Source organism: Cyanistes caeruleus, chromosome 7, assembly GCF_971803275.1.
Source record: "Cyanistes caeruleus chromosome 7, bCyaCae1.hap1.1, whole genome shotgun sequence".
Lineage (NCBI taxonomy): Eukaryota > Metazoa > Chordata > Aves > Passeriformes > Paridae > Cyanistes > Cyanistes caeruleus.
The window spans coordinates 14,757,236-14,783,898 of record NC_141707.1 but is presented as its reverse complement, the minus strand read 5'-3'; the positions used below and the strand labels follow the sequence as shown (position 1 = coordinate 14,783,898).

Below are 26,663 nucleotides of genomic sequence, written 5' to 3'. Positions count from 1 at the left end.
TTCGGAAGACTTAAATGGGTCACACAAGTACCACTTCATTATCATAAAGGGACCATCATGTTTTGGAAAACTGGCTGCATTTCAATGCTCTGTATAATGCAAAACACCCCTCCTAAAATCAGTGCAAGCTAGAAATTGCACCTGAGAGCACCAGACAGTACTCTTTCCTATCTTCACCTTAAGGCATCGCTAATCATATATAACAATGAGTATTTTCATAGTTTCACTTCAGCTTAAACCCTGAAGCAGTTAAATCCTCACTGATTCATGCAGCCCAACAAAGTGCAGGAATCAGTCAGAAACAAGGATAAACCCTTACCCCAATACAAAATTTTTATCTCACGAAGCTCTTAAAAAGTATGACTTTAATGCAGTAACAAACAGGAAAGACACAGGCATACATAACAAGTCCTCGTAACAAAACAACACGGCACTATTTCATTTAACTCACAAAATTCTGCCAGCAGCTTAGTTGATAGAAACCTTCTCAAATTGGCTGCATTTTTGATCCTAAACCAACAAATGATAATTAAAAAATGTAATGCTTAACGAAATTAATCTGACTGCTCTATTTCATAGCACCCAAATCTTCAACCCTAAGTCTTCTCAGAAGTGATGGGGAAATAACAGTTCACAAGGTTTCACAGAGAGAATAATAAGCAGCATTTTGGCTTTACTCAGTTTTGAAAAACTTCATTGTACATGAAGCTTATGTCAGCCATTTGAGGGTATCAGTGTGCACTGTGGAACAAATTGCTGATTTCAGTTGGCAATCGGTTCTTTTTTAAGTTAAATGTAATTTTCATTAGAGATTGGTCCTTTTCCTTACTACTTAAGGTTTTGTCTCTTCATTCTCACTTTTTTCTCTCTACGAACATAGTGGATTTAGAAAAAGTATTTAAAATTGCTAGCCTGCAAAATAAAACATGATGAGTCTAAACCAGACCATTAATAATCCTGGTTTAAATATGGAAGCTTACATGCAATCCCTATGCTGCCAGGAAAAACCTTTTGTATCTGCAACCTGTGCAGGTGCAAAAATGTTTAACATGACAGAAGTGTGGTTCTTCCAACACTGATAACTCTGAATATATAGATGATGTAAATAGCTGGCACATGGATTGTTTTAATTGTGTCTCCTCCAGTTTCACGGTTTGACAAAAAATTTATGAGGCCTTGCATCAAAGCAAACATCCTCAGGGTTTTGGATAACTGTCTTAAAACAGGTAGTATGATGAACTGCATTTAAATGAGATGATAAAATGATGTGTTTTAAAAGCCTCGATATTGCTCTGAAGGAGGAGGGGCCATAGGTATTGGGAATATAAATTTTCTTCTTAAGGTGTATGCTGGTTGGGGCATTTGCTTCTTCATCCCTGAAGGGCTATCACGTTTGGCCACATCTTCATTAACTTGTGTTAGAATCGTCAAGATATCTTCACCTCTACAGCCAGAAGAAGAGAGAGGAAAAAAAAATATTAAGTTATTAGTGAGCAGATGGCAATCCATTTAACATCTCCCTGATCAGCTAGATTTAACACACAAAAAGAGAAAACACATACTTTTCTCCAAATTTCTCTTTTGTCCTCATTTGAGCCATATTAAAAACAAAAGACCTGTTCTTGCTGTCTTGCTTAATTCAACCAATAAAGAAAAATAATGGAATAAAATATTTTTATCTATCACCCAAGAAACTGTGTTGTCTTAAAGATTACAGATGTGAAAGTTTGTGTGCTTTTTCACAATAAACTTCACATTCTACAGATTACATGTATAGTACTCACAGAGTTAATGTAAATTTATCAGTGTAAAATCATCATTTTAACTAATTCCATCCACCTTAGAACATGGGTAGGTGTTCCTAGATGAACTACCTTTGGAGAAGAAAAATTTCATCAGAGCACTAAGTCAAGTATTTACCTTGGTACCAACAACTGTAGCTTGCTGCAGAGGGCCTGAATATACCAAGCACCCTCTTCAATGTGTCGGAAAGCCGCACATCCGTCAACTGTGGCCATGCCTAGGAGGAAATCAGCATCTTCAGGAATACTTTCATAAAGAGAAACTCTCTCTTGCACGGAAGACGAGTCAGGAGTTGGTCCATCAGTATCAACATAGACAGGACGCTGTATATTGTCACCCTGGCATGCTTGGATAAAGAAGAGTTTGGGTTTTGCAGCCAGCTGGGGACATTGTTTGGCAGTGAAGTGGGACGTAAGCATGCGGATTGACACAAGTTTCTCATCTGTCCCGTAGATTGCTCCTGACTTTCCATGAGATAGAATACAACATATAAAGCAGTTCCTGTCTTCATGATCTTGCACATGCTGCCAAGTTTCCATGAGATTTTTAATATCCCCAGATGTTAGATCTGTGTAAGTCCTCACATCCAGACCAAGCCATGTGAATACTCTCTCCAGCTGCTCTGTAAATAAATTAATGATAAAAGGAAAATTTGAGGTAAGAGAAAAGCATTTTATGAAGTCACCATGCAAGCTAATCTTGGAGAGGGAAAGATTTTACTCCTTGACACTACTGCAGATTCATCCTCATACTAGTACCAACTAAAGGCTAACTGTAATAAAAAAAAGATGGCATCAGCTCAAACACAGTTCCTGGATTTTTCTAGACAACTTTCAGAAAATAGTGCATACATTATTGTTGTAAGTGAGCACGCCAATGACACTTGAAAACACAAAGAATCTGCCCTTCCCCAGTTTCAGATAAGAGCTTTCAAAACCTTCCACGCATCATTATTTTCCAGTTGCAGTTTTGCCTATTAAGAGTTTCATTCATAAGAGATAAATAGAGAAAACAGAACAAAGTAAGAAACATGCACAGAGTTGCTTAGTTGTGGAATTTTGCATTGTATTAGGTGGGATGATAGTTTATTTTAGTTTAATTTTAGTTCTTTACTATAGCTGTAGATAAAAGATAAGTAAAAAGTGATTCTTAAAATTATTCAGGAATAATCCAACTGAAAAACCCTGTGGTTATTCATCCTTTAACCTCTCCTTCCCCAGGATACACAAATGACATAATTTAACACATATCAAACATTTTACTCTTTTTGAATATTAAATAACCATAGACAATGAAATATAGGGCAATACTACATAATCAACTCACCTGGGGAAACAGAGAGACTAATCTCCAAAAATCTCACTTCTGTAACTTACCAGCATCTTTGCAAGAACCTTTTCTCTGAGAGCTAATGAAGTTAACATTATTAATAATGAGACAAAATCCTCTATGTGGCCCATCCATTTTGTAGCTTGCCATGGTCTGTAGAAAAGAGAAGAAAAAAGCTTACAGTTTCAATGAATTTATTCAACTTACTTGTATTTCCTTAACATGTCTCAAAACTGGCGCTAGAGGCACCTAAGACTGTGGGCTATTTTTGAACATCTAGAACTCAGTGGTGCCTCCTAGTGTGAAAAAACATCAGTGAAACTCCAAGCACACTGTCACCACCCTATCAAACTGCAGAAGAAGGGTTTAGCATTTGTGTTCTCATCTGTATGCGAAAGGCAGGATTCAGCAACCAAACTGCAATCTGAGTCGGTGATGGGGACAGAAGACCCCAACTGTTTTCAATGTCAAAACAGTATTTTAGCTTCATGGCAGAGGGATCATAGTGAAACTATAGGATGTTAAGAATTCTAACCTGAATTGGGTTTTTTTGAGAACAGTAATGAATATCTGGAGTAGGTAATTCATACTGATCCACTGGTAAAGGATGCAAGCAGAACAGAAATCTCAGAAGTGCATAAACCTACCACACTAGTTTTTTGGTTAAGATTTAAAATTACCTTCCACTGTTAAAAAAAGAACATTTTTAAAGCGGAAAAGTACCAAAACTTCAAGTACCATGTATTTAAGTCCAAACTTAGTTGAAATAAAAAAATTCCATCCTCTGGAGTCTCTACCTGCTCACTAGAGAGCAATACACATCTCCTTTTGTGCATTTTAGTAGGACAAAATGAAGGCAGCACTCCAAGTTCCTGACAGCTTTTGTCAAAAGATGAAAAGATGTTACAGCATAGAAATTCAAGAAATTAAATAGCTATAAACAAATGGAGCAACTTGCTCCTTCAACAGCCATGGCCATCACAAAGAAAAGGCCAGAGGGAGAACTGAATGGTTACATGGCTGTGGTTAAAGAGTGCATATAAGGCCTCTAAGAACGGATTTCACAAAAGAGATCTTTTTTCATGTACCAAGACCTCTGCAATAGTTTATGAAAAACTCTTGCCTCCTTTTAATCATTCAAACATGGGCCTTGTATGCTATCCCTTATGACTTCTAGTTTCAAGATGCCCTGAGGCCTTTTCTAAGCCAGATTCAAAAAGTGAGAACTGTGGAGCTCCATTTGTCCCTGTGTTTTGCACGTTCTACTGCCATGTCCAAAATGCACAAATTAGACAAATGCAAAATGTTTTGCCTTTATGAGGAAGATAGGTACATGCACTGATGTGTGAATAATAGGCCATTCTGTCTACAACACATCTTTCAACATTGCTATATTTCTGGCCTCCGAGGTTAAAATATTCTTTGAAACATTCCAATTTATCAGTCAAGTCAAGAAACTTTATGAGACAGAGAGAGATATCTCTCAAGTCCTTGCATGATAAATGTCATTTGAGAGAGGATGAAAACCTCACACCCTCAGATATTCAAGAAGGATTTAAGAGATTGTCTCAAACCTTGGATCCATTTTCTACATTGTTGAATTCTCCATGCAGCTCCAGGTTTAGTTCAGAGAAGCCTTGTGTAAAATTAGCTGCCTTGTCATCTAGGAAAAAACCCAACATAGATATTTATGAAGATAAATCCAGCATTTGTAGATGCAGCAAAAAGCAGTTTAGCTACAATACATCACTTTTTGTATTTGAAGTACTGTTTCACTGAAAGGAATAATTGTTCCATACAATATAGCATGGTCATGTTCAACAGATCTAATCTGAACATTTTCTGGTTATTTTTATTCCATTTATTTTTGTGACAAAGGCAAGACTTCTATTTGTATCAATATTGCAAAATAAAAATACTGTGGCACAAGGACAGATTCTACCCAAGACATTCAAATTAATTTTTCATCTAGAAATTAGCTTAGAAATTACCTATATTTAAGAAGAATCTGCATTCTTCCTACTGAAGTTTTCTTTTTTTTTTTTCCTCCTGAATCACTGATAAATCTCATTTTTTTAAATATAAAACCAGAAATCATCTGTACGCTCATACCATGTATCAGACACACATGCACACAGAGTTTGTCTTGCCAGCCTATTAGCAGGCAACTGCCTTTATGCAGTGCACATGCACAGATCACAAAGTACCTTTTACAGGGCAGTTGTCATCATCTCAATACTATCAGTGGGGAAATGGAGAAGTGCGACATAATTTTAAGCAGATTTTCAGTTTTCCAGCCTGTTCTCTGTGTGCTGAGCTGCACTGTGTGGCCTCAGGTATTCCAGCATGTCTCTATTTCAGGGATTCAGCCACGAAATAATGCAAGCTAGGAATTGTTATGCCAGATTTATGCCACCCTAGCTCCTGTTACAGCAATACACACATGTAACCTTAAGTTCAGTTGCCCAGACCCATCTAGTGCTTCCTGCATTTTAGAAAACCTACTGCTAGACTATGAATTTCTCACCTTTTGCCTTTTTGTAGCAGTCTATTGTCTTCAGGAGATCAGGTGAAACTTTCATACAGACATTCTCCAGTATCTGTACATTGTCTTTAGTTAAAAGGCCCTGCTTTTCCAATAAAGTCAGCAAATCCAAAGCAGACTGACAGCCAAAAGGAGAGAATAAAATATAATTATTGCTCCTTAGAAATCAAAACTTCCTTAGAAATCAAGCCCTGCTGCAAACAATCACATTATTATCTGCTTTGCTCCCTACCAACAGGGACCAGTCAATTTTATATCACCGTTAAAGCAGAAATGCTGCTTCATGGAAAGTCAGTGGTTGTATTTTTATTTAGTATGGTCTTGTTTAAATAGATTCACCCAAACTATATTAGTGACTTGAGGCTTCAAGAAAGCTTCATTGCTGTGAAACAGTATCAATGACATATGGACACAAATCTCCCCTGCATATGGCTCAAGCAGGGCAAAGCTTTGTCACCATTTTACAATGTGATGCTAGACAGTGAACTGTCAGTGACCGACCTTGGCTGGAGGGACCAAATTCTACTCTTGCCTGTCAACAACTTCCTTCTTGCTATCCCTATGAATACAACCAGTCTAGCTGCATATTATGCTCTATTCTGCCAAACACTTCTCACACTTTTCCTCCCATTTCCCGCCTTCCCTCTTCCCACCATATACACACTGGCTCACTCCTCACGTACAAGAATCATCCATCGCTTTGGAAGATGCAGGAGGAATGTGATTTCATCCAACATCTCATTGGTGATGTTCTCTGACAATTCATACAGCATCTGCCTGTAACAGAGATTCAGTGAGGTAACAGTGGAACAGAAGATGGTATAAAAAACAAAGGCAATCTAAGAATTTAAAAATGGAAAATACTATGGCACAGATAGCAGTAATGGAGGGAAGAGAATTCCACTGCAAGCTTACCTGTATGGAGATACTCTTCCCTTCTCACGCAGATGTTCTTGTACTTTCTCCTTGGTGTAACCAAGTTTCTCGAGCAAGAAGTGACATTTAATTCTGTATAAGAGTTCAGCTAGTAGGAAAGTGTCTTCTGCATTCAGATAGTCTTGAGCCATAAGAAGTTTGAAGATGTCTGCTGCTGACTTCACACCTTCTAGCTGCCTGAGGTGGAGCAAGTCAGTACAGAGAAATTTTAAAGCTGCTACATCTTCAGTCACCAGATTTTCACTAATAAAGAAAAGCTGCTGATGGAACTTAAAGCTGACATCATTCTCCATGTTGCTGGAACCAACAGTCTCTCCCTGAAATCAAAAAGCAAATACTAGTAACACTCAAATCTTCAATACAGCAATCCTCTACTAAAATTTTACTCAATGACTGTTCGGAAGCCCTAAACCACCTTTTAATAAATAAAGGTTTTAAATAAATTTGAAATTTACTTCCTTTTCTAAACACAAGACTACAAAACAGACCAGATTTGGCAGAAGCTCCGAACAACCCAGTCTATTATTGAAGTTAGCCCTGCTCTGAGCAAAAAACTGTGCTAGACAACCTCAAGGTCTGAATTTTCTTTTCTTTCAAACATCTTCCACCTTCAGTCTTTACTTCTCTCCATTTTAACTGGGAAGAGCACCTGCAGTAACTATTAATGGAGACAGCACAGTGGTTCATGTATATTCCTTGATCTGCAGTCCAAGTGCTTCTTGTTCTCTGGCTGTAGCAGGAGAGTGTTAAGAAGGCTGACACCCAAGCTGAAGCTGTGGAATTTCCATCCACTCCCAGCTGTAACTTGCTTCCAGGTTGTATTTGACATTTGGTATAGAAAAACCCTTATAAGCCTCTCTTACAAGTGAATGCCAGTTAAAATGTAATAGCACTCGATGCTCAGTCTAAGTAGGCTCTGCATGAGAAACTCAATCTTACTGAGGTTTAATAGACACTTATCAACCTTCCACTACACCAACTTCTTCTATGCAGCCTAGGCAGTTCTATGCTAGGTGAAAGGTTAAATAGGTAAGAGGGTGCGTCAGTGCCTTCTGTCTGGTAGGTCTTCAATCTTTTGTCTGGAGCAGCTGGAAGCGAAGGTTCCCACATGAGGGAGCGCAATCAGTGCAGGATGTGCTCGCTGCCCAGTCTTGGCGCGGCTCACCCGCAGCTCCGCAGCCGGACCCGGCAGGGCACCGACACAGAAAACTTAGGAATCCGCATCTCTGATGTATGCTTTCAGATATCGCCTCGGAGAAGGAAAATCGTACGAAAGAAGCAGTATAAGGACCGTGAAACTACCTTTTCTTTTTCTTTGGAGTGTTACTGAGCGGAGCACTGCCCCTAGGGTTTAAGTACGAAGCGAAGCGCCGCAAGCTCAGCCCGCAGGCTCCAGCGCGGAGGCCGCGCGGGCAGCCGGGAGCAGCCACTCAAAAAGCGAGCGGAAGTTCGGGATCGGGACACGGGCTTCGTTCCCTCTCCGTTTCAGCCCCACGCTTCGGTACCTCTTTCACGAACTCCAGTCCCGGTCCCAGGGCGGCGGCTCGCTGCTCCTTTCGCGGTCCCTTTCGCGGCTTGCCGCGGGCGGGAGAGGCGGCCGAGTGCCGCGGGCAGGCGGCGAGGGGGCGGCGTCAGCGGCAGGGCGGAATGGGAGATCAGGTGGATGCGAGCGAGGAGCCGGGGCACGTCCGGGGAGCGGGGCACGGCTGCCCGTGCGGGCTCCGGCCGCGAGCGGCGGCAGCGCCCTGCCCCGGCCTGAGCCCGCCCGCCCTCGGCCGCAGGGCCCGCGGGTGCGGGGAGCGCTGCCGGGGCTCCGGGAAAAGACTTCGGGCAGAGCCTCGGGTACCAAGTGTAAGACGTGGCCCGTAAATCGCCTCGCTTTTGCTGCCAAGCCATTTTAAAGCAAACTACATCGCAAAAAGGCCTCAAACATTTTAGGCACATTATTTTAATTTTTGTTTCCCCACTGGAAGGAAGCCTGAAGAGCAGTGTTTGTGGGAAAGGGCTGCAATACCATTTATCTGTGGGTCTGTGTGTCCACTGAAATAAAGAGAGGAGAAGGAAGATGAGCAGACTCTGCTCAGTGCCTTCTGCATCTCCAGGGTCACCTGTATGCCCGGAGATGGGACGGGAAGAGTCTCCTTGCTCGTGCCAAAAGTTGTTGTCCAATACACAAAGAGCAGCCGCGTTACCTCCTGAAACTATAAGGCTTGCCGTCCTTTATTAAGCCAGCTCGTTTTTATAGAGCTGTAAACTTCACAGCCAATTTGAACAAGTTATAGAGGTCTGCAGGATAACAAGCCAAGAATTTCAGTGTTATTCTATGGTGTAGAGGGAGACAGGGACAATCAATACAGAAATTTTATTCAGAATATCAGCTTGAAACCCAGCATTTGTATCTAATTAAAGTGTCTTATTGTTTCTAATACAGAAGCTGAAACATAGACATTCTTTAAACCAGCCACAGAAAAGTTGTCAAGTAATTCAGTACAGGAGATTTAATTTAAATGGAACGTAAATCATCCACACGGATGGCAGCCTCTGCTCAGCAATACCATTCTGCATGTCAGAAACTTAGAACTCTGGAAATCAGAAAAGAATTCTCAGAAACTCCCATAAAAAGCTTCTCTGACTCATGTACCTGTAGCAGGACCCTGTTACTCCTTATGCAGAGTTGAAAGGGGAGATCAGCCATACAACATGCTCCATCTACAAGTGCTAGCACAGTAACTTCCCCTTGAACATAACTTCTTTTTTGGATAATGAGTTAGCAACCACTGTAATACACAAATATGTAGCAGTGCAAAGTAAACTCAATTTATGGCTCAGCCACATCAGCGTAGGTAGCTGAGAAAAACCATGCAACGTAAGTCTGGTATGAAATGAATCTCTTGCCTCACGAGTACACCTTCCCAGCCACTTAAAGGCATCTCCCATATTCTGCCAATTCTTTTTTCCCTCTCCCATATATAGATCACATACAGAACTACAAGAATTTTTTTTTCCAGTTATCAGAAACCAAAACTGTAATTTAAAGTGCCAGAGCAGTGACTCTGACAGCTTTATTTCAAGCTCTGTCAATGCACAAGCAGTGTAACTTGTTTTATTTCCTTCAATAGTAGGTTCTGAAAACTAGACATTTTGGCAGTCCAACACCATGAAATTTCATCAGAATGACACTCTCTATGTTCCTGTGCTAACACCCTAAACTCATGATGGGTCCAAAATTCTCTTCCTGCTTTTCTTTTGGCTAAAGGACCATTTAATCTTAAATCACTTCACTGTCCACAATACAGGGACAATTGGATGCAGTCCATACCCTGCATCCATCTCTAGACTCAAATTTTATGAGTGTGCTACAGCAAGAAGAGACAGTCCCCACTGTGTGTATGGAGGGACAAGAAACCTGGGAAGGGTTTTGGAGGGGAGGCCTTGAGGAGGGGCTGAGGTCACTTGGTTTGTTCATCCTAGAGAAGAGGAGACTGAGGGGAGACCTCATTGCAATCTTCAGCATCCTCACGAGGGGAAGCAGAGAGGCACAGGTATCAACTTCTTACCTTTGGTGACCCCTGACAGGACTTGAGGAATGAAACTGTCAGGGGAGGGTTAGATTTTAGGAAGAGGTTCTTCACCCAGAGAGGGTGGCTGGGCACCCTGGCACACTGGAACAGGCTCCCATGGGAAGTGGTCACAGTACCTGACAGAGCTCAAGAAGCTTTTGGAAAACACTCTCAGGCACACGGTGGGATTTTTGGGGTGTCCTGGGCAGGGCCAGGAGTTGGATTCGATGATCCTGATGGATCCTGTCTAATTCAGCACATACTGTGAGTCTATGATTCTGTAAGCTATGGGAGAAGTGACAGACAACTGCCATCAAAAAAGTCCTGGATAAATACTCCTGAAGCAGCAGATACAGGGAATCAGCCTACCTGAATACCACTCTTGAAAGAAGTGTCAAGGCAATAAATACTGCTTAGATGTATGATTATAGATTGTGTATGCCTATGGTTTAAGAATCTACTGAGGATCAGAGTGAAAAATCACAGACACCTATGAATGCTGCACAATACATGCCTGTCCCCAACATTCTAGAGGGTTATAACCACTTCCAACAAGCAGCCATACACAACAAGAGTCCTTTCCTTTTCCACTTAGAGGGTTAATTACATGAGCCTCTGGTTTTCAAAACAGTATTTCTGCATCATTTCTTAATGAAAGGAACACGGACTTTACTTACTGTGTCTTGCAGTAAGGCAAAGAACGTATATACTCCTTAACCCTCAAACCAAACGTGTCACAAAACTGCAGAAGCAGAATATATTCTACTGCTAATATTTTAATTAAATAGTTGCATTTAGCATCACTCAAAACCCCCCAACCAATCAATCCACAAAACATCAACCAACTCACCACATCATTAGAGTCTGTAAGGATAGCCACTATAATTCTCACTTCCTTTTTCCTGTTTTCTTCTCCTTCCAATATTGGTATTTCTCCTCCAAATTGTCTCTCTCCTACTTGTTCTTCTCTTGATGCTCCCTACCATTGCCCTTCTTGTTCCTGCTTAAAATTTCCACATTTCTTTTCCTCATCTGCCTCCTCTTGGTTCCATTCTCCCTGCTTTTGGTTGTCTATAGGGTAGCAGAAGTGCTTGTCAAATGCAAAAGCTAGTAAGGGAAATGGGAAAGTGAAGTTAATCTGTGAAGATCACATAAATTAACATTACTTAGATATATGTAACTTGAAATGATATCTTACTTCTGCAACCACAGTAAACATTTGTTTCACCATTTAGTTCATTTTCCAGCCACCAGAAGCAACTTCTAAGATTCCCTATCTGTCATTTTGTATCCTCCTCTTTTTCCATTAAAAACTTAACCAGAAACCAAGCAAGGCACACCAGGGCTTTGATTGTTTTTGATTTTTATAGGAGACTATATTAGGAGTAAAAATAAAACATTTACAAGTGGCCTACTTTATTGTCACTAAGTTTGGTGACAATAAACTTCAATGCAAGCCATCCAGGTTATATTGTTATACAAGTAAGTTAGCTGCACTTTTCATGTTAGGCAACTGCTATATTGGAGAAAAAATTTTGTAATTAGGACAATTTTCCCTTTTATTTTTTCACAAGAGCACTTGGGAAAAAATTAATTAATAGAGGCATATTCTTTTTCATAAGCAAAAGGAGTGAGGGTGGGGTGTTTCAGTCTTAAAGGCTCATGGCTGCTACATACATTTACATTCAAATACTTTAAAATATCTTTTTACAACTATGCCTGGTACAACAAGTGTGAACCATGTTTCAGCTTCCACAAGACATCTGCCAAAATCTCACATATTTTTAACTGTATGGCAGATTACTGTAATGTCCTGTCACAAGTAGACTCATTTTTGCATCAACAGAAAATACTTGGCCCAAAGCACAGCAGATTGTCTCATTTGTTAATATAGAATCCCTGTGTGCTGTGGACAGTGCTAATGATGCAATCTTTAATGGAGCAATCAGATGGAATCCAGATTATTGAGAAGATCATATGTCTCTCCCTTCTGTTTTGCCAATCTACAGAGGCATGCAAGTCAGAACATTTGCAAGTCAGCAAAGATCTGGTATTACTGGGTATGAATGCTTTTCTGAGACATATGCCACTATTAGGTGAGAGGGAAAGTAATTCAGTGTGTTTCAGTGGTTTGGGCTGGCTTGTATTTGTTTAAATGCTATGAGGTATGTTAAAAACCACCACCAAAATAATAAAAGCACTTCTGTTTTTTCTTGGAACACCCATCAGCTATACAGTTTATATACCTTTCCACTCTGTTTACCTGTTGTACTCAATAGCAAGATATGCTGCACTGCTATACAACAGCTACCATTCTCATCCAATGAGAATGGAGTCAGAGACTACTATATTAAAATATAAAATCTAGTGTCCTAGCACACTAAAATGCTTGTAAAATTCCTGTGTTTGGAAGCAACAGGCACTTTAGATACACATGAAATAACAATGCATAAAGTAAAAGTATGCATTAAACTGTGCATCACTGCAAATGTTTCCATTGTTAACTGTTTCAGATATGTACTTTCTAATAGCAGTTAAGTGAGAAAAAAAAGTTTCTTCCTCAGTGTGTGCTGGAGTAGCAGTGAGTATTGTTGGCTTGGGTCAGTGGTCGTATTCCAATCATAAACTTTTTTGTTCAGTTCCATATGGATAGCCAATAGACAGAGTTTCCTGCAGCAACAAAAGCAAAAGTGTTCCATTAGAGAATGAAGGAAGACACCATTTAAGAATTCACAAGAGAGAAGACAACTTCAAACACAGCATGTAGAAAGTTGGCAATTTCAGTCTTACTGCAGAGGCAAGACCTCTAAAACACAAGGCTGTACACGCATTTTGAGACAAACACTTATGACCTAAATCTTTGTTGTGATATAAATTACACTGACACGATGATCTGTGATTTCATTAAAGTCTTTAGGGTTTTTAAAAAAGGTACTAAATGTTAGCACTGCAACTACCTTGAATAACAGTTCCCTTGTAGATCAGCTGTATAAATAAAACCTTTATCGGTAAGTTATATATCCAAATGTATCTGATTTTTGCGCAATTGCTTTTGATCTCTTTAAATAGACAAGTTTTCTATCAGTTTAAGTTCAAGATTACATATTGGCAATCAATTGCCTCTGTGAGCAATTAAATTTAGAGAAAGTAGAACGTAGAAAATCCTTCCCTCTCTACTGCCTTTGTCCTGAACTTAAGCACTTAACCATTTATACTTGCAAGCACAGCTTTACTTAATGGTACATGGCAATCCTCAATGTAACAGCAGCCTCTTTATCTGGGAGAAGCAGGATTTCCAATCCTGTCTAAAGCACTAACATACATTATTCAGGGCAGGTTCTTCCCTTGTCACTCTACAAACCCCAATGCCATAACACACTTTAATTTTACTCTTCAAAAATCAGAAACTTCACTCCTAGTTGAGGCTACCTTTCCATGCAATTGTGTGAGGATACTTGTCTTTTAGACTATGACACTGCAAGAAAATACATTTTAGGACCAGATGGGATGAAATTTAAGGTTTCTTATTCTCCATGACAATAAACTATAATAGAAAAAGGGTTATTTCCTCTTATTTTAGTTTACCTTTTATATGGATTACGGAGTAGTTCAGCCAGACAATGCAGATAATAGGAGGATGAAGCTGGGGATTGTTCTAATGTAGACACATCTACCTTGCAATGACTCCAAAAGATGTCTGCTGCGTGGGGGATAGAGACTTTAGCACTGATATTCTCACCCTTCCCATCAACTTCCAACAGACTGGTACATTCTTGCTCATTTTCTGGCACAACATAGCTCTGAATAAAAAAAAGCTTTGGTTTTCCTAGGAGTCCAGGACATGAGTCTGCTGTAAAGTATTTCTTTATTTGTTCCAAAGGGAATCCAGAAAAGGTGGGGTCTGTACAGAAGATGCTCTGAGAATTTCCACGGCTGACCAATACGCAAACGAAGCTGTCACAATTTCTGTGCTTCTGCCACCTTGCAACTTCAAGCAATGTTTGATTCATGGAGTTCATATTTAAGTATCTGTGACAATGAACGTCGTAGCCTAAGCTTCTGAAGGTCTCTTCCAACACATCTGAAAGAAGCAAGATGTAATTAAACCAAGGTACACCAAGGCTCAATCTCACTATACTGAATTGCAGTACTTACGGTGTTTTGCTATTGAAACTAAGTAGTTTATTTTATCACAATAATTAAAAAATCAGGAGTATTTGGTGTTGATCACAGTACATTACATACTTATAGTGCTATATGCATGTTTTCTTTCCTATGAGTTACATGTTTCATGACAGCAGAGACACTGTTATCTGTTTTGAATTCACAGACACATGCTTTCCTTTGGAGACAGTACTCCAGGTTCCTAAGACTTAAAATACAAGGCAAGAAGAAACACACTTGAAATGATAAAGAGTGATCTGGACAGCATAGGAAGTCTGTTTCACCTTTTAGTTTGTCAGAATTACTCTGAGTGGTTATTATAGATACACAGAACTGCATAAGAAACACAGAGGTTCTCTTTCATCAGTCAAAAATGAACCTGCTGCAGTCCCTTCTTCTACCTAAAATTTTAAGTGATAAGCTCCAGGTGAAGAACCGGAGTCTTAACTGGGACAGAATGGCATTTTCAGGCAAAAAATAAAGCTTAATAATGAATGCTTTCAATCAAACTAGAAATTAAAACTGTAGGTAGCCAAACCCTAAGACTTAACTCTTACTGTGTTAACCTGTGTCTCAGGAAAATGTGTTAAGATCTGAATAACTACTTTGGATGTTTCTTAATGTGGGACTGAAACCAGACACATGATGGTTAAAACCATGGGTATTACATGTTCAGAGAACCACAAGCTACTACTGTGACTTCCAGCAGTAGCATTGTGGCTTTAGTGTAAATCACATATACACTGCCCATGCACAGCTTCTGTCAGGAAAAGAATTATCAAGTGCCATATTTATGTAAAATCCCTTACACACATAGGAAGCTTACACGTAGCTGTGTTTGACTTCAAAAATTTAACAAGTCCTAATTAGCAGGGGCTATTTCAGAGGTAATGGCAGCAAAGCAGCTGTGCTACCACACTGTTCTCCCCAAAAAGCCCACAGTGAACGCAGGAAACAGAACTCATAACTTTCCTCAGCAAAAGAAAGGGTAAATAGAAACTCTACACTATAGTGAGGTGATAAAAAAGAACTATAGTTGCATTCCAGTTCTGCTGGTTTTATTAAATTTTGTAAAATAATTCAAAAACTGTCCAGACATTTCTAATTTGAGAATAGAAATATAAAACTCCCTTATTTTATGCAATAAAGCATGCTCTCAAAATTCAGTATCACTGTGGTCTAGCAGTTACACACTTGATGAAGCCCTCCCTCAGTCAGGGGGTAGCAATACATGTACAAAATGAGAATTACAGCAGTGAGAATGCTTTTCCTGTAATGTCCTGATCTCACTGGCACATGCACATAAATGCACAAATACAAAACCTGGCGTCACCATAGTCACCACACACACTAACTGTCATAGTTTAAAAAACCAACTCAAAAACTTAGAGCTGACACCTTGGTTAACAATTAATCAGAAATTGTACATAGTAAGTCTTGGATACTTTAAGGCAAGACACACCACAGCCTGAGATCAGAAACTACCTATTTCTTCAACGCTAGCCATCTCCCAGCAAACCTCCACGGACTTTTTAGCATCTCCATTCTACATAAAACACTAGCCTTTTCTCCCCTCGTTGTTTATAATGTAAAGATTAAAACTGATATCCAAATGGAAAAGTCAAAAGCAGCTATTTACAAAACAGCAAAATGCATTTCAGTTTGAATTTTGTCAGCATTCGATAAATTCATGGTGTTTACACTGGGCATTATAGAATAGAATAGAATGTTGTAATTCTTGATCCTACAGTATCTATTGCTGGTTCGCCTGCCTGAGATTAAATCTTGGGACAACTACAGATTCTAATGGATGCCACAGATACAATTTCTAATGTATTCCTTGCCCTCTTATTTTTCTTCAGACTCCAGAATAGTGTGGCACAACTATTCTGCCCTTTCTAGCAAACTCCTTTAAGCAATGCCATATGCCTCCTCCAAATCTCACTAACACCATTGTGTATTTCAGTGTGAGTTTTACCTTCTATCATGTTAAATATGACTATGCTCTGGTGACTTTAAACATCTGAGATACAGATTTTCTGTGTGTGAGCTCCACTACCACTGCCCTTCAACGACATCACTGATTCAAAGTTAGTTCATCTGCTGGACCATTGTATTTGAGAAAACCAAAAGACATGCCCAGAATGCCACTCCTTCCCCCACATCTCCCAGCCTATTACAGAACTGACTGCAAATACTGTCTTCATTTTTATCTTTAGCCTCATGTGTTACAGCAATTAGAGACTGAGGGGTATTTTTGATTGTGCAAAGATCTAATTCTAGGATTCTACAAAGGCAATCGAGAAACCCCCACATTTCAACCGTGGCAGTGACTACACTGACAGCTGTGGTAACACTTTCAGTTTCACTGGGCTGACACTTTAGCTAAACTGTGCAAGATATGACAGAAGCCCAGGTGCGTTATTAATAAAGGACCTCATGGCTATTCAAAATCTCTGGTGTCCAATATGATTGCACTTCAAATCCACAACAGGTTTGGTTTTGCTAACTGGTGGGAAACACTACCATCTCTGCCAGTAAGCTGCTGTATGACTGTATGACTGCTGTAAGCCTAATTTTTCTGTTGGTTGCTGAATATCCTTTTTGTCCCTCCCAAAATTCAGTCTATCCTCTTCCAAGTTTTTTCATTCAGAGATTCTACAACAAAAAAATCAAATGATGTCTCCAATAATTAGGACAGTTGGCTTTAACCTGATGTTGGCCCTTCCCAACTCTTTGCTTTAGAAGTCTTATTAGAATTGGTAGATTAAATGACTTGGACATCACTACCCTAACCTGGCCAGTAAATGTACATTATATTATTTATACTAAACTGTTCTAATTATCCAAGATTAATAAGTTAAGGGATTTCAAATTCCTGAGACTTACCAGTGTCATTGCCAATACAATCTATTATCAGGCAAATTCCTAAAGGCTGACTTTGCATTCTGTAAGAATCATCAGACATCTGAAAAATGTGAAAGGACAATTATAAAGTTAATACATCTCTTTCTCAACTTTTAGACCGCATTATTTTCTCAAATTTTATGTCAGATCTATTAAATAACATTCTGTTGTTTTTCATCAAGTAGTTAACAGAAATCTATCTACTGAGTTGTAATCTACACAACAAAAAATCAGGAGAAATGGACTAATGATTGTTTTCCCTCCATTTCTAGCACACGTTTTGTTTTTGTGTCCTTGTGTTATGCAATCTCACTACCATAAAGATTCTTAAACTGAGACTAAAACTGTACAAGCTTCATACTGCAAACACAATAAATGTAGAGAACTTTCGTGTTCTTCAGGTGTGCAAGCAACCATTGCTCATCAGAAAATTTATTTCTTTGTTTAGTGGAACAACCTCCTTATTCCTAAATAATCCATAATAACTCCATCACAATTCCTCTCCCCTCTGAAGAGAATTGTTTGAAGTAAATCAATTTGTTACAGGTTGGCTCCTGACCTACAGGAGAACTAGTGAAAACAGCAGCTGGCCATTCTTATCATTAATACTCAAAGCTCATCTGTCTTCTGCCTGGAGAGTAAGGTGTGAGGAGGGAAGCAAGAACAAAATTTACTGCATGCAAAGAAGCTCTGTGATTTCTAATGCATGTGGCAAGAGGTTTGAACCCCAACTGTCCACTGGTCTGAACCAAAGTTTAACTTGGCCTCCACTAATAAATGTACAAGTTCTGTGTGCATATCATATATACATGTATTTTGCACACTGCTGCTTGCAGAGTAGATGCAAATATTTTATATTTAAAATATATTCTGCAAAAATAATTCACAGAATCTGTTTATGGCTGAGGATGTACCCATTGTTCTGTCTGCACACAACTCAAGGAAATCTCAAAATGAAACACAAAGAAAACTAAGGTAAATACTCACAGAGGTTACATTTATTTACATGCATACATATACACAAGCACATACCTTATGTGGCACTGATCCCGACTCCTGAATGGACATGTGAACTGGTTCTGCTGCAGTTAAAATACACAGAAGTAATCTCAGTATTTAAGAACAAGTGATATTTTTTTGTCACCAGATCAATTATAAAGAAGAATGTATCTACCTCAGCAAAGTTCTCACCCATCAGCACCTCTTGGTTTCTATGTATGCTACTAACATTTCAAAATCCCTAAATTATTCACTTCTAAAATGGTATGTGGATTTCATTCTACATTGCTTAGGACTAGAAGAAACAAAGAATATCTTCTACACTAAAAGAATTCAGCCAACTAATTTTAAAAATCACCATATTTGAGATGTATTTGGTGTTTCCAGAGAAAACACAATACACATGGAAAGAACCTGGTATTCAATGCACAACTTCCTGGCAGCCCTGGTGGGGAGTTCACTGCTGAGCTGACACAAAAACTTCCTACTCCAGACTTAATGGGCAGAACTGCACTACACAGGCCTCCAGAGCTGGCTAGTCAATATTATCCATGGTTTTACTAATAAAGTATTTATTCTGTTAAGAAGATTTGACAGTAGCTTACAATTTTTAAGAATGTTTTAAGATGTGGCAGCAAATACAAGACAAAACAGTAAGGCCAGGCTCAGTTCTGAGAGGTATGAAGCACTCTCTGCTCCTGATGTTATTAATAGGATTAGCCAGGAACACAACTATCAAACAACAGGCCTTCTGATGTAATGAAATTCATCATTTGGCTCTTTTAGGTTATCAAAACTTAGATAAAATGCTCTTACCCAGAGTAAGACTTGATCCATTTTGTAATCTTTCTGTGTTCTCATTCTGAATCTGAAATTAAGAAAAAGGCGTAATTTTCCTATTTTCCTTCAAGAACTAACAAATGTGTTCTAAAACAAAACACAGTAGTATTTCTTCCTCAATAAAAGGATATTTTATTCATTTCTATCAGCTAAATAGAATAACAACATAGCAAATTAAAAAAAAAAACAAACCTACCCAGATTATAGGCAAATAAATACCCAACTGTTCCTCCTCCTCAAAAAAAAAAAATCACCTGTTTGTCATGAACAGCAAGGAAAAACCTCTAAAGATGTGAGCTTTGATTCCTATACAGAAGAAGGGAGCTGCATGTGTTTATGTGTTTAGTGAACACATAAAAACAAATTTAGCAAGGTGAAAGACTTCAAGAAAGGTCATCCTAATACAGTATCAGAGCTAACCCAAATATAAAGAATACTGCATGCAATAGGATTTGATGACTTTTCAGATACTGTGATATCTTCTAAAACTGAGTTTAAACCAAGCCACAAAAAAAAAACCCTGAAAAACTCTTCTTAAAAAAGCTGTAATTTTCAGCTTCAAAAATTAAAAGCTACTTTCCCTGAAAGGTCCAGAGGTACAAAGAAGAAGAATATGTTTTGCAAAGAACAGTCAAAGCAAAATTTTCACTCCACAGTGTAGTACAGAAAGACTCCCAAGATACAGATTTTATATGTTCAACTAATAGGAAAAAATTCACACAAGTCCTTTAAAGGGCCATCTTTCTCAGTCAGAAGATTTAAATCAAATCCTAACTCAGCAAGTAACAGGAATAACAGAAATAAACCAAGCAATATTTTAGTCACTAGCAATCTCTCATTCCTCAGGTTCTGAAAGATGGATCTCCTTTTAAAGTCTGGCAATATTTAGAAATAAAGGATTTGTTTCACTTCTTGTATACTTACCCCTGAATGATAAGGAGGATCAATCAGATTGAGATTAGGGAGAGAGGCCTGATGAGCATTTACATATACTGGCTGAGAATGAATGGAGGACACCGAAGCTGCAAATTTAACAGAAACACAAATACACCATGATATTTCAATGGTTTTAAAAATCTAAATCTATGAGGAATGCAAATGCCCTTATTTTTAAGTCACAGTTTTATCTTCAGCACATCTGATTGTTGCTATCAAGAGTAACCAGTGCAAAAAGAGCATCTTACCTTCATGCTTGTACTTCTGAATCTTCCTGATCAAGTCCATCCTGTGAATACTTTGAAAACAGTTTTCTATCAAATCCAGTTGATTGGGAGCCACCAAATTTAGCTTTTCCAGGTCAATGATAAGAGCTAGAAAACTCTAGAATAGCAACATAAACTCAAACACATTAATATTTTTTCTCCACTAGAAGTAACAAAGCAACCCAGAAAATACATGGAAAGGTCATAAAGGTTGTATAAACAATTAGAGACATTACACCTTCTATGAAAATTATCTGAGAGACATATGAATCCTTGATATTATCACAGGAATAATAGCAACTACAGAGTGATATTCTTAAAAATCAATCTTAAATTTTTGAGGAAACAGTTTTGCATTTTGTTTTTGCTACAAAGCCAGCTACTGGGAATGACACCTCACATGCCACAAAGCAAGAGGCAAGAAAAGCTCTGGGAAATTTTCAGTGCCTCTTTCCTCTGACTGAAGATAGAAAAGGGAAAAAAACTCAAAGGAAGAAGACAAATCTTAAGTCTTCTCTGCACAGTGGTCAAGGTTTCTGAATCTTCTCTACTGAATTTCTGCTTTCTCAAAGCACTTAATACAATATTCAGAATGCAAATTCAGAAAAATACAACAATATTCAGAATGCAATTGAGAAAAATATTCAGAATGCAAAGGTATAAAGACGTAATTACAATACATCTGTTCTTTTTTGAGTGAAGCACAGCACTAACAAAAAGTGACCTTGTAATTCAATACACAGTTCAAATGGTTATTGGTTTGAGATCATTCTTATCTGAACTTCCAGATCAGAAATACTGAAGACTTCTTTAAAATGTCTTCTGTCCATGAAGTTCATTCAACCACCACACATTATAACATGCACTGTTCCCTCTTACTTTTTTACTAGTTTTCCATTACTTTTTTACTAGTTTTCCATGCTTCTTTCCTTGAATTAAAAATTAACAAAATGAAATAGAAGCCACAACTTCTTCTCTGCTTCCTAATGTTTGTATACTCCTGTCTCAATAATCCTTGCAGTACTGTCTCCTTTCCTTGCTGTCTAGCTACTTATTTTTTTACTTTAATGTTTCTTTGCTCCAGAGAATGCCATCAGGAAAACATACCTTATCTTTTGCCATTTTCATACGAGGTGCATAATCTCTGAGTAGAAAACCAAGAGAACCCACTTCATCTTTTTCCAGATTTTCATTTATCTCTACCATTAGTACCCTGAAATAAAGTCGAGATATTTTTAAAGGATTAGCTTGCAGCAAGATTCCTCCCTTTCCCAACTACTGAACTTCTCCCCAAGTTCCAGTCTTAATCTACCATTTCTAACTAATAAACAGGTAAAAAACCCATCCTGCTTCAAGATCCAGTAAATAAAATACCTACTCTTGCTAATCTACACCTGTGTTTTTCAGACTGACTGTGTAATAGTGTAACAGTGTTAGGAAAAAAAGTTTCCTTATTGTTTAATAGAGATGAAATGAGACAACAGAACACATCCTTAACTTTTTTACCTGTTAGTTACAGGGTATTTATTTTAGTAAGAATTTAATACAGGAAAATCTTCCTTATGAGTACATGGATTTCTTTCTAAGTCCCTCAAATAAAATAACTGGAATTTCTTAATTTAAGCCTCTCAAAACTAATAGAGTAAAATGAGTAACAGAGAGGTCCCTTGAGAAATGCTATACCACATGGCTATGTGCCCAAAGCAAAGTAGAATAGAAAATATCTCTAACTGATTATATTCCTTTAAAGTCTCATTTTTAGCTGCTAATCTAGAACTCTACAAACATCACTGGCTTTATGCACAAACTCCTTAAATACAGATGCTTCTAATGCCGTGACTAGTAATAAACTACTAAAATTTAATTCAGGGACTAAACTTGACATATTCTTTTAACTATAACTCTAGATATAATGTCCTTTTCTGCTTTTCTTCTACCTTCAACAAATATGCTCTGAATCCGTGAAGTATTAAAAAAATTAATAAAAAAAACCAACTCACCCATACTGTCCCCCCTCCAAACAGAGGGAAAAAAAAACCCCACTTATTTTGAACAAAATAGCACAGCTTTAAAATCTGAAATAGATACATTACCTGTAATCAGGGATAAGTCTGAGACTCCTGGCAAGGTGAGCTTCCACTGATGCTTTCTCAGTGTTCAGGATCCTCCTCAGCAAGTCAAACCTCTTAACTCTGTACAACAGCTCAGACAAGCCAAGAGGAGTCAGTTTTTCTCTCTCATTCAAAGCCACCAAGATCTCTTTAAGATCAGCAGTGGCCAAATCAGGAGCAAGATCTCGGCACAGGAAAACCATCATCTCTTCTTCTTCTTTATCCAATTCTTCTTGAATCTGATGAATAAGGAAAGCTGGAACTTGGCACCTGGTCATCACTTTGTTGCTGTTCCTTTAAAATTGCCAGTCTATTGGTTTTTAAACTGGAAAGCAACATGGCATGAAGCCTGTGTCTACCACAGCACTTCTCTTGTGTTCATTCTTAACTAGGTGCATTTTTACAAGGGCAGTTCTGTGGGAGAGAATTAAAAGGCAATAAATCAGTGATCTCCTGCACAAGTTCACAGTTAACTCTCCTATCTGAAGTATTTCACTTTCAATTAACACTCCAACACATGCTACAGACCTCCTTTATTCAAGGGACTCTCCCAGTCGTTCATTACAAAACTAAAAGTATTTGGAAGGTCATTTTAATCAGAAAGAAATGCAAGTTCCTTTTAGAGTAAATTACCTTCATATGAGTCTGTATATTCCATAGGAAGTGAAACAAAAGTCATCAGCTTGCTGGTGGGTGGTAGATTAAGTATTTCTGAAAACTCTGCCCTCTTCCAAGCAACAATATAACACGTAATTTTTAAAGCACTAATGATCTGTAAATTCAGAACTGTGTGGATTTTCTTATTATTAACATCATTTAAAGTGATTCCAGTCTGGGCTTAAAAGGATTTTCCACACACACCCTCCATGCTCAAAGAGATTGAAAAGCCACTCAAAGAAAATACTCCAACATTAAATATGCAAATTGGTAAATTCTGAAGGTATAGATAAGCCACAGACCACCTTTTTTTTCATTAAACATTCATATACCATTATACTGGAAAGTGGAATAAAAAAATTCAAACCTAGAAAAACCCCCAGCCCTGTGATTAACAAAATCAGTAGGGTGCTGTGCTCAATTTCCACTGTCACCAACTATGGAAATTCTATCTAACCTCCTCTGATCTCCATTACATACATGGAGAAACAGCAGATGAGCAAACCTAAAGACAAATCTTAGCCCTTCCACAGAATTTTGATCACTATACTGCAGGATTTTATTTAAACCACTGGAAAGCAAACACCAATTCAACTTCAAAGCCTAATATACCAAAAGATTCTAGCACCTGAGTAAGATTTTTTTTACAGAGTAAAATCTTACTAAGATTTTCATCCTTTTGTTACACGTTCTGGAAGTTACTATCAACAATGTCACATGTTGTGTCCATAATTAAGCAGGTAAATTCATCTAAATTCATCTAAAACAGAAGAACCCCTCATGTACTGTAATGTGTTTCAGAAAGTTTTCTATCAGAAGAAAAGCATATTTATTGCTAACTTATTTTCAATCTAGTGTCAAACACTTGTGAGAATTCTACAGAATGACACTGTTCTCATGACATAATGCAGTCAAGAAGGGGGAGGCACAAAGCACCTTCATATGAAAGTATCTCTCAGGTACATTCAGCTGGGACTTTCAAAAGAACTCAGAGTTAACTCTAAAGCAAAACAAGAATTGAACAGCTTTTCGTCATTTTTGGAAATACCAGAAAAACTTTTTAACTATTCCACTTGATTTTTAGCTAATCTTTTAAAACTAGTTAAAAAAATAGAGGCGGGGTATGTGTTAGGGAGGAACTTCCTACTGAGCTGGAATTTCAGGCACGCAAAATTACTATTTGTATGTTAACTTAGAAATAATCTGCCTTTAAAACACACATATGAATCATCTCCTTTCATGAATTTCCCTATATATGGTACATCACATGCCCACTATAAAAAAAATGCTGATTATACTCTCAGTGTTGAAATTATCTTACTACTTATCTATGTAAATCTGTTCCTAAGAAGACTGGGAAACCAGCATTTGACCACTGCCAAATCACTGATCCAGATCCAGCACACATTGTTTTTCATCCAGGATTTCCCAGTGATTACATCAAGTCATTCTCTGCTGGACAAATACCAAGATCACGAATTACTGTGAGGGGCCTTCTTCCTAATTTTATGGGGATGGGAAAACCAAAGAAAATGACCAAGGGTAATTCTTCTGTATGACTGCAGTGAACCAGAAATGATGCTCTAAATAAAAGGAAAACCAGCTGTGCATATACATTCATTGGGCACTGCATAGGGAATGAGTAAGAGCAAGGGGAATCGATTTTTTAGTATAAACTGAAACAGTTTGTAACTTTTCATCCTAAAGCCATGTGCCTGTATTTTGATGCAGGAATGTCACAGGACCGGGGTAATCCTGATACATTCCGTGTGTGTAAATCTTAGCCTGATCCACTCCATCATAAGAGATTAAGGATATCATGTTCCACTCCTCCATCTGATGATGACTTTTTCAAACATCACAGATACAATTATCACAGCTGCAGAAGCTGAAATAAAAAAGCAATCACAACATAAACCCAGCAGCCTAGCTTTTGATTATCTGGGCTTTGTAACAAGATGACTTATTGAATGTAAATTCTCTACAAAGAGGAGAGAAAAATCAGCATATCTTCTAAGACAAAATAAAAAAGTTCATAGTCATCATAGATAAAGCTGCCTTAATAATTTTCGTGTTCATGAGAATATCTAATTAGGCTTTTGTTTGTTTTTTTACATCCTTTCAAAGGAGCAGGAAATAACATACTAAAATTTCATACAAAGATGCACAAGGCTCCTGTTAACTCCTTGCTGGCATTTTGTATCTTGAACCTTTAACAATCATCTTTGCAGCAACAAAGCCAGGATATGACACCAGTGGGCGTCGTTTTGATTTGGGAAATTCTGTTTCTTCCACAAGACGAACTCGTGTGGAAGGCCCCGTGCTGGGAGGAGAGAACAGAAGGCGGCACCGCCTGTGCTTTGTGCTTGCTCTGCTCTGCACTGTTTGAAGAGACGGCGATGGGGGAACGCCTGCACTCGGAGCCAGGGCCATCTGGCATTTTTCAAAGTTACAGAGCATGCTCCACAGCTTTCAAATTTCCCTATTTCCTCACTGCCTCACGCCCTCTAACAGGACTTGCGCAATGTACGCAGGAAACCAAGGAATTTCCGCAGGAACCATCGCATTCCTTACTACGCTTGAATATACTCGAATATACTTGAATAACTGCTGATATAAACCAGTATGGCCACAGTCATTTGTTTTAACATCCCAGTCCTCCTAATTAAAACAAAACAAACAAACAAAAAACAACTAAAACCAACCAAAAAATCCCCAACTACTAAACGTGGTTTATGCAGATTTCCAGTCATCTTCCTAAGTACGTCGTTGTATATCTCACTCGGTTTCGGTTCGGTCAGGAGCAAAGGTGGAGCTCAGGCCCCGCTTGCGCCGGACGCTGCGGCTCTGCGGGACGCCTCTCCCCGTGAACAGGGACGGGAACCCGGCCCCGGAGCACGGGACGATGCTCAGGGTGAGAAGTGGGAGGGAAAGGAGGGGTAGAGGAGGGGAGGAAGGTATAACGCACCCAGACACGTCGGGGAAGTCTCTACCGCAGCCCGGTCCGGCGTTTGGAGCAGGGCGGAGGCGGGGCGGTACCGGCCCACAAGCTGCCCTGAAGGGTGTTGGTTTTAGTTTTGTTTCCGCTGTACCCCTGGAGACAGAAGTCGGGGCCGAGAGAACAGAACCGCCCAGCTCTCACCGGATTGGAGGCGGGACAGGGCCTGCGGCCTTCCCGGCACCTCCCTCGGCCACTCTGGTGGCGGCAGCGCTGTGAGGCGAGGCCGTGGCGGCGGCGCGGTGCCGAGTTCAGCGTGGGTTCGGTTTGTGAGGCTGTGTTTTTGTCCCACTGCTGGTGTGGGGACAGACAGAACGGCTGTGTTGGCTCTGCGAGCTATGAAGGAGTAGCAGGGTTTTCGGTGAGGTTAAAGATCTGCGGTCAGTGTGTGCGCGTGTTTTAGCGGGAGTTTAGCCGTAACCCCTTGTATGCCTCGTGTCTCAATTTGTTCGTTCACAGTGAGCATAATTACAGCTGTGTGAAAGTTGAATGCTTCCCGTTGTATAATCTTAAGTAAATATTGCGTAAGGCCTTGTTCCTGAAAACTGCGTGTTGCTATTCCCTTGATATAAACGAGCAACTTTCATGCTGCGGGATGCTAGCATTGCAGCT

General features: G+C 39.0%; 2 protein-coding genes across 7 annotated transcripts; both read right to left on the bottom strand.

Annotated features, from left to right (window-relative positions):
* Nucleotides 1-350: 350 nt before the first annotated feature.
* CASP10 (caspase 10) lies at nucleotides 351-12,771 on the bottom strand. Of its 5 annotated transcripts, XM_086897213.1 has the most exons (9): nucleotides 12,695-12,771; nucleotides 11,024-11,280; nucleotides 6,593-6,930; nucleotides 6,361-6,454; nucleotides 5,660-5,795; nucleotides 4,707-4,795; nucleotides 3,180-3,285; nucleotides 1,921-2,425; nucleotides 351-1,444 (listed from the first exon to the last, which is right to left on the bottom strand). In XM_086897213.1, the coding sequence occupies exons 3-9, from the start codon at nucleotides 6,904-6,906 to the stop codon at nucleotides 1,273-1,275; spliced, it is 1,416 nt and encodes a 471-aa protein (XP_086753339.1). In that variant the 5' UTR covers nucleotides 6,907-6,930; nucleotides 11,024-11,280; nucleotides 12,695-12,771; the 3' UTR covers nucleotides 351-1,272. The 5 variants fall into 5 exon arrangements, with proteins under 5 accessions (XP_086753339.1, XP_086753337.1, XP_086753338.1 ...); XM_086897211.1 differs by lacking the exon at nucleotides 12,695-12,771 and having other exon boundaries at nucleotides 11,024-11,850; XM_086897212.1 differs by lacking the exons at nucleotides 11,024-11,280; nucleotides 12,695-12,771 and adding an exon at nucleotides 7,916-8,299.
* CFLAR (CASP8 and FADD like apoptosis regulator) lies at nucleotides 8,961-26,663 on the bottom strand. 2 transcript variants are annotated; one of them, XM_086897214.1, is made up of 11 exons: nucleotides 26,022-26,511; nucleotides 22,379-22,810; nucleotides 21,393-21,498; nucleotides 20,268-20,403; nucleotides 20,008-20,105; nucleotides 19,060-19,111; nucleotides 18,277-18,326; nucleotides 17,227-17,305; nucleotides 13,759-14,254; nucleotides 12,695-12,843; nucleotides 8,961-11,280 (listed from the first exon to the last, which is right to left on the bottom strand). In XM_086897214.1, the coding sequence occupies exons 2-10, from the start codon at nucleotides 22,672-22,674 to the stop codon at nucleotides 12,708-12,710; spliced, it is 1,449 nt and encodes a 482-aa protein (XP_086753340.1). In that variant the 5' UTR covers nucleotides 22,675-22,810; nucleotides 26,022-26,511; the 3' UTR covers nucleotides 8,961-11,280; nucleotides 12,695-12,707. The 2 variants fall into 2 exon arrangements, with proteins under 2 accessions (XP_086753340.1, XP_023786587.2); XM_023930819.2 differs by having other exon boundaries at nucleotides 8,961-12,843; nucleotides 26,022-26,663.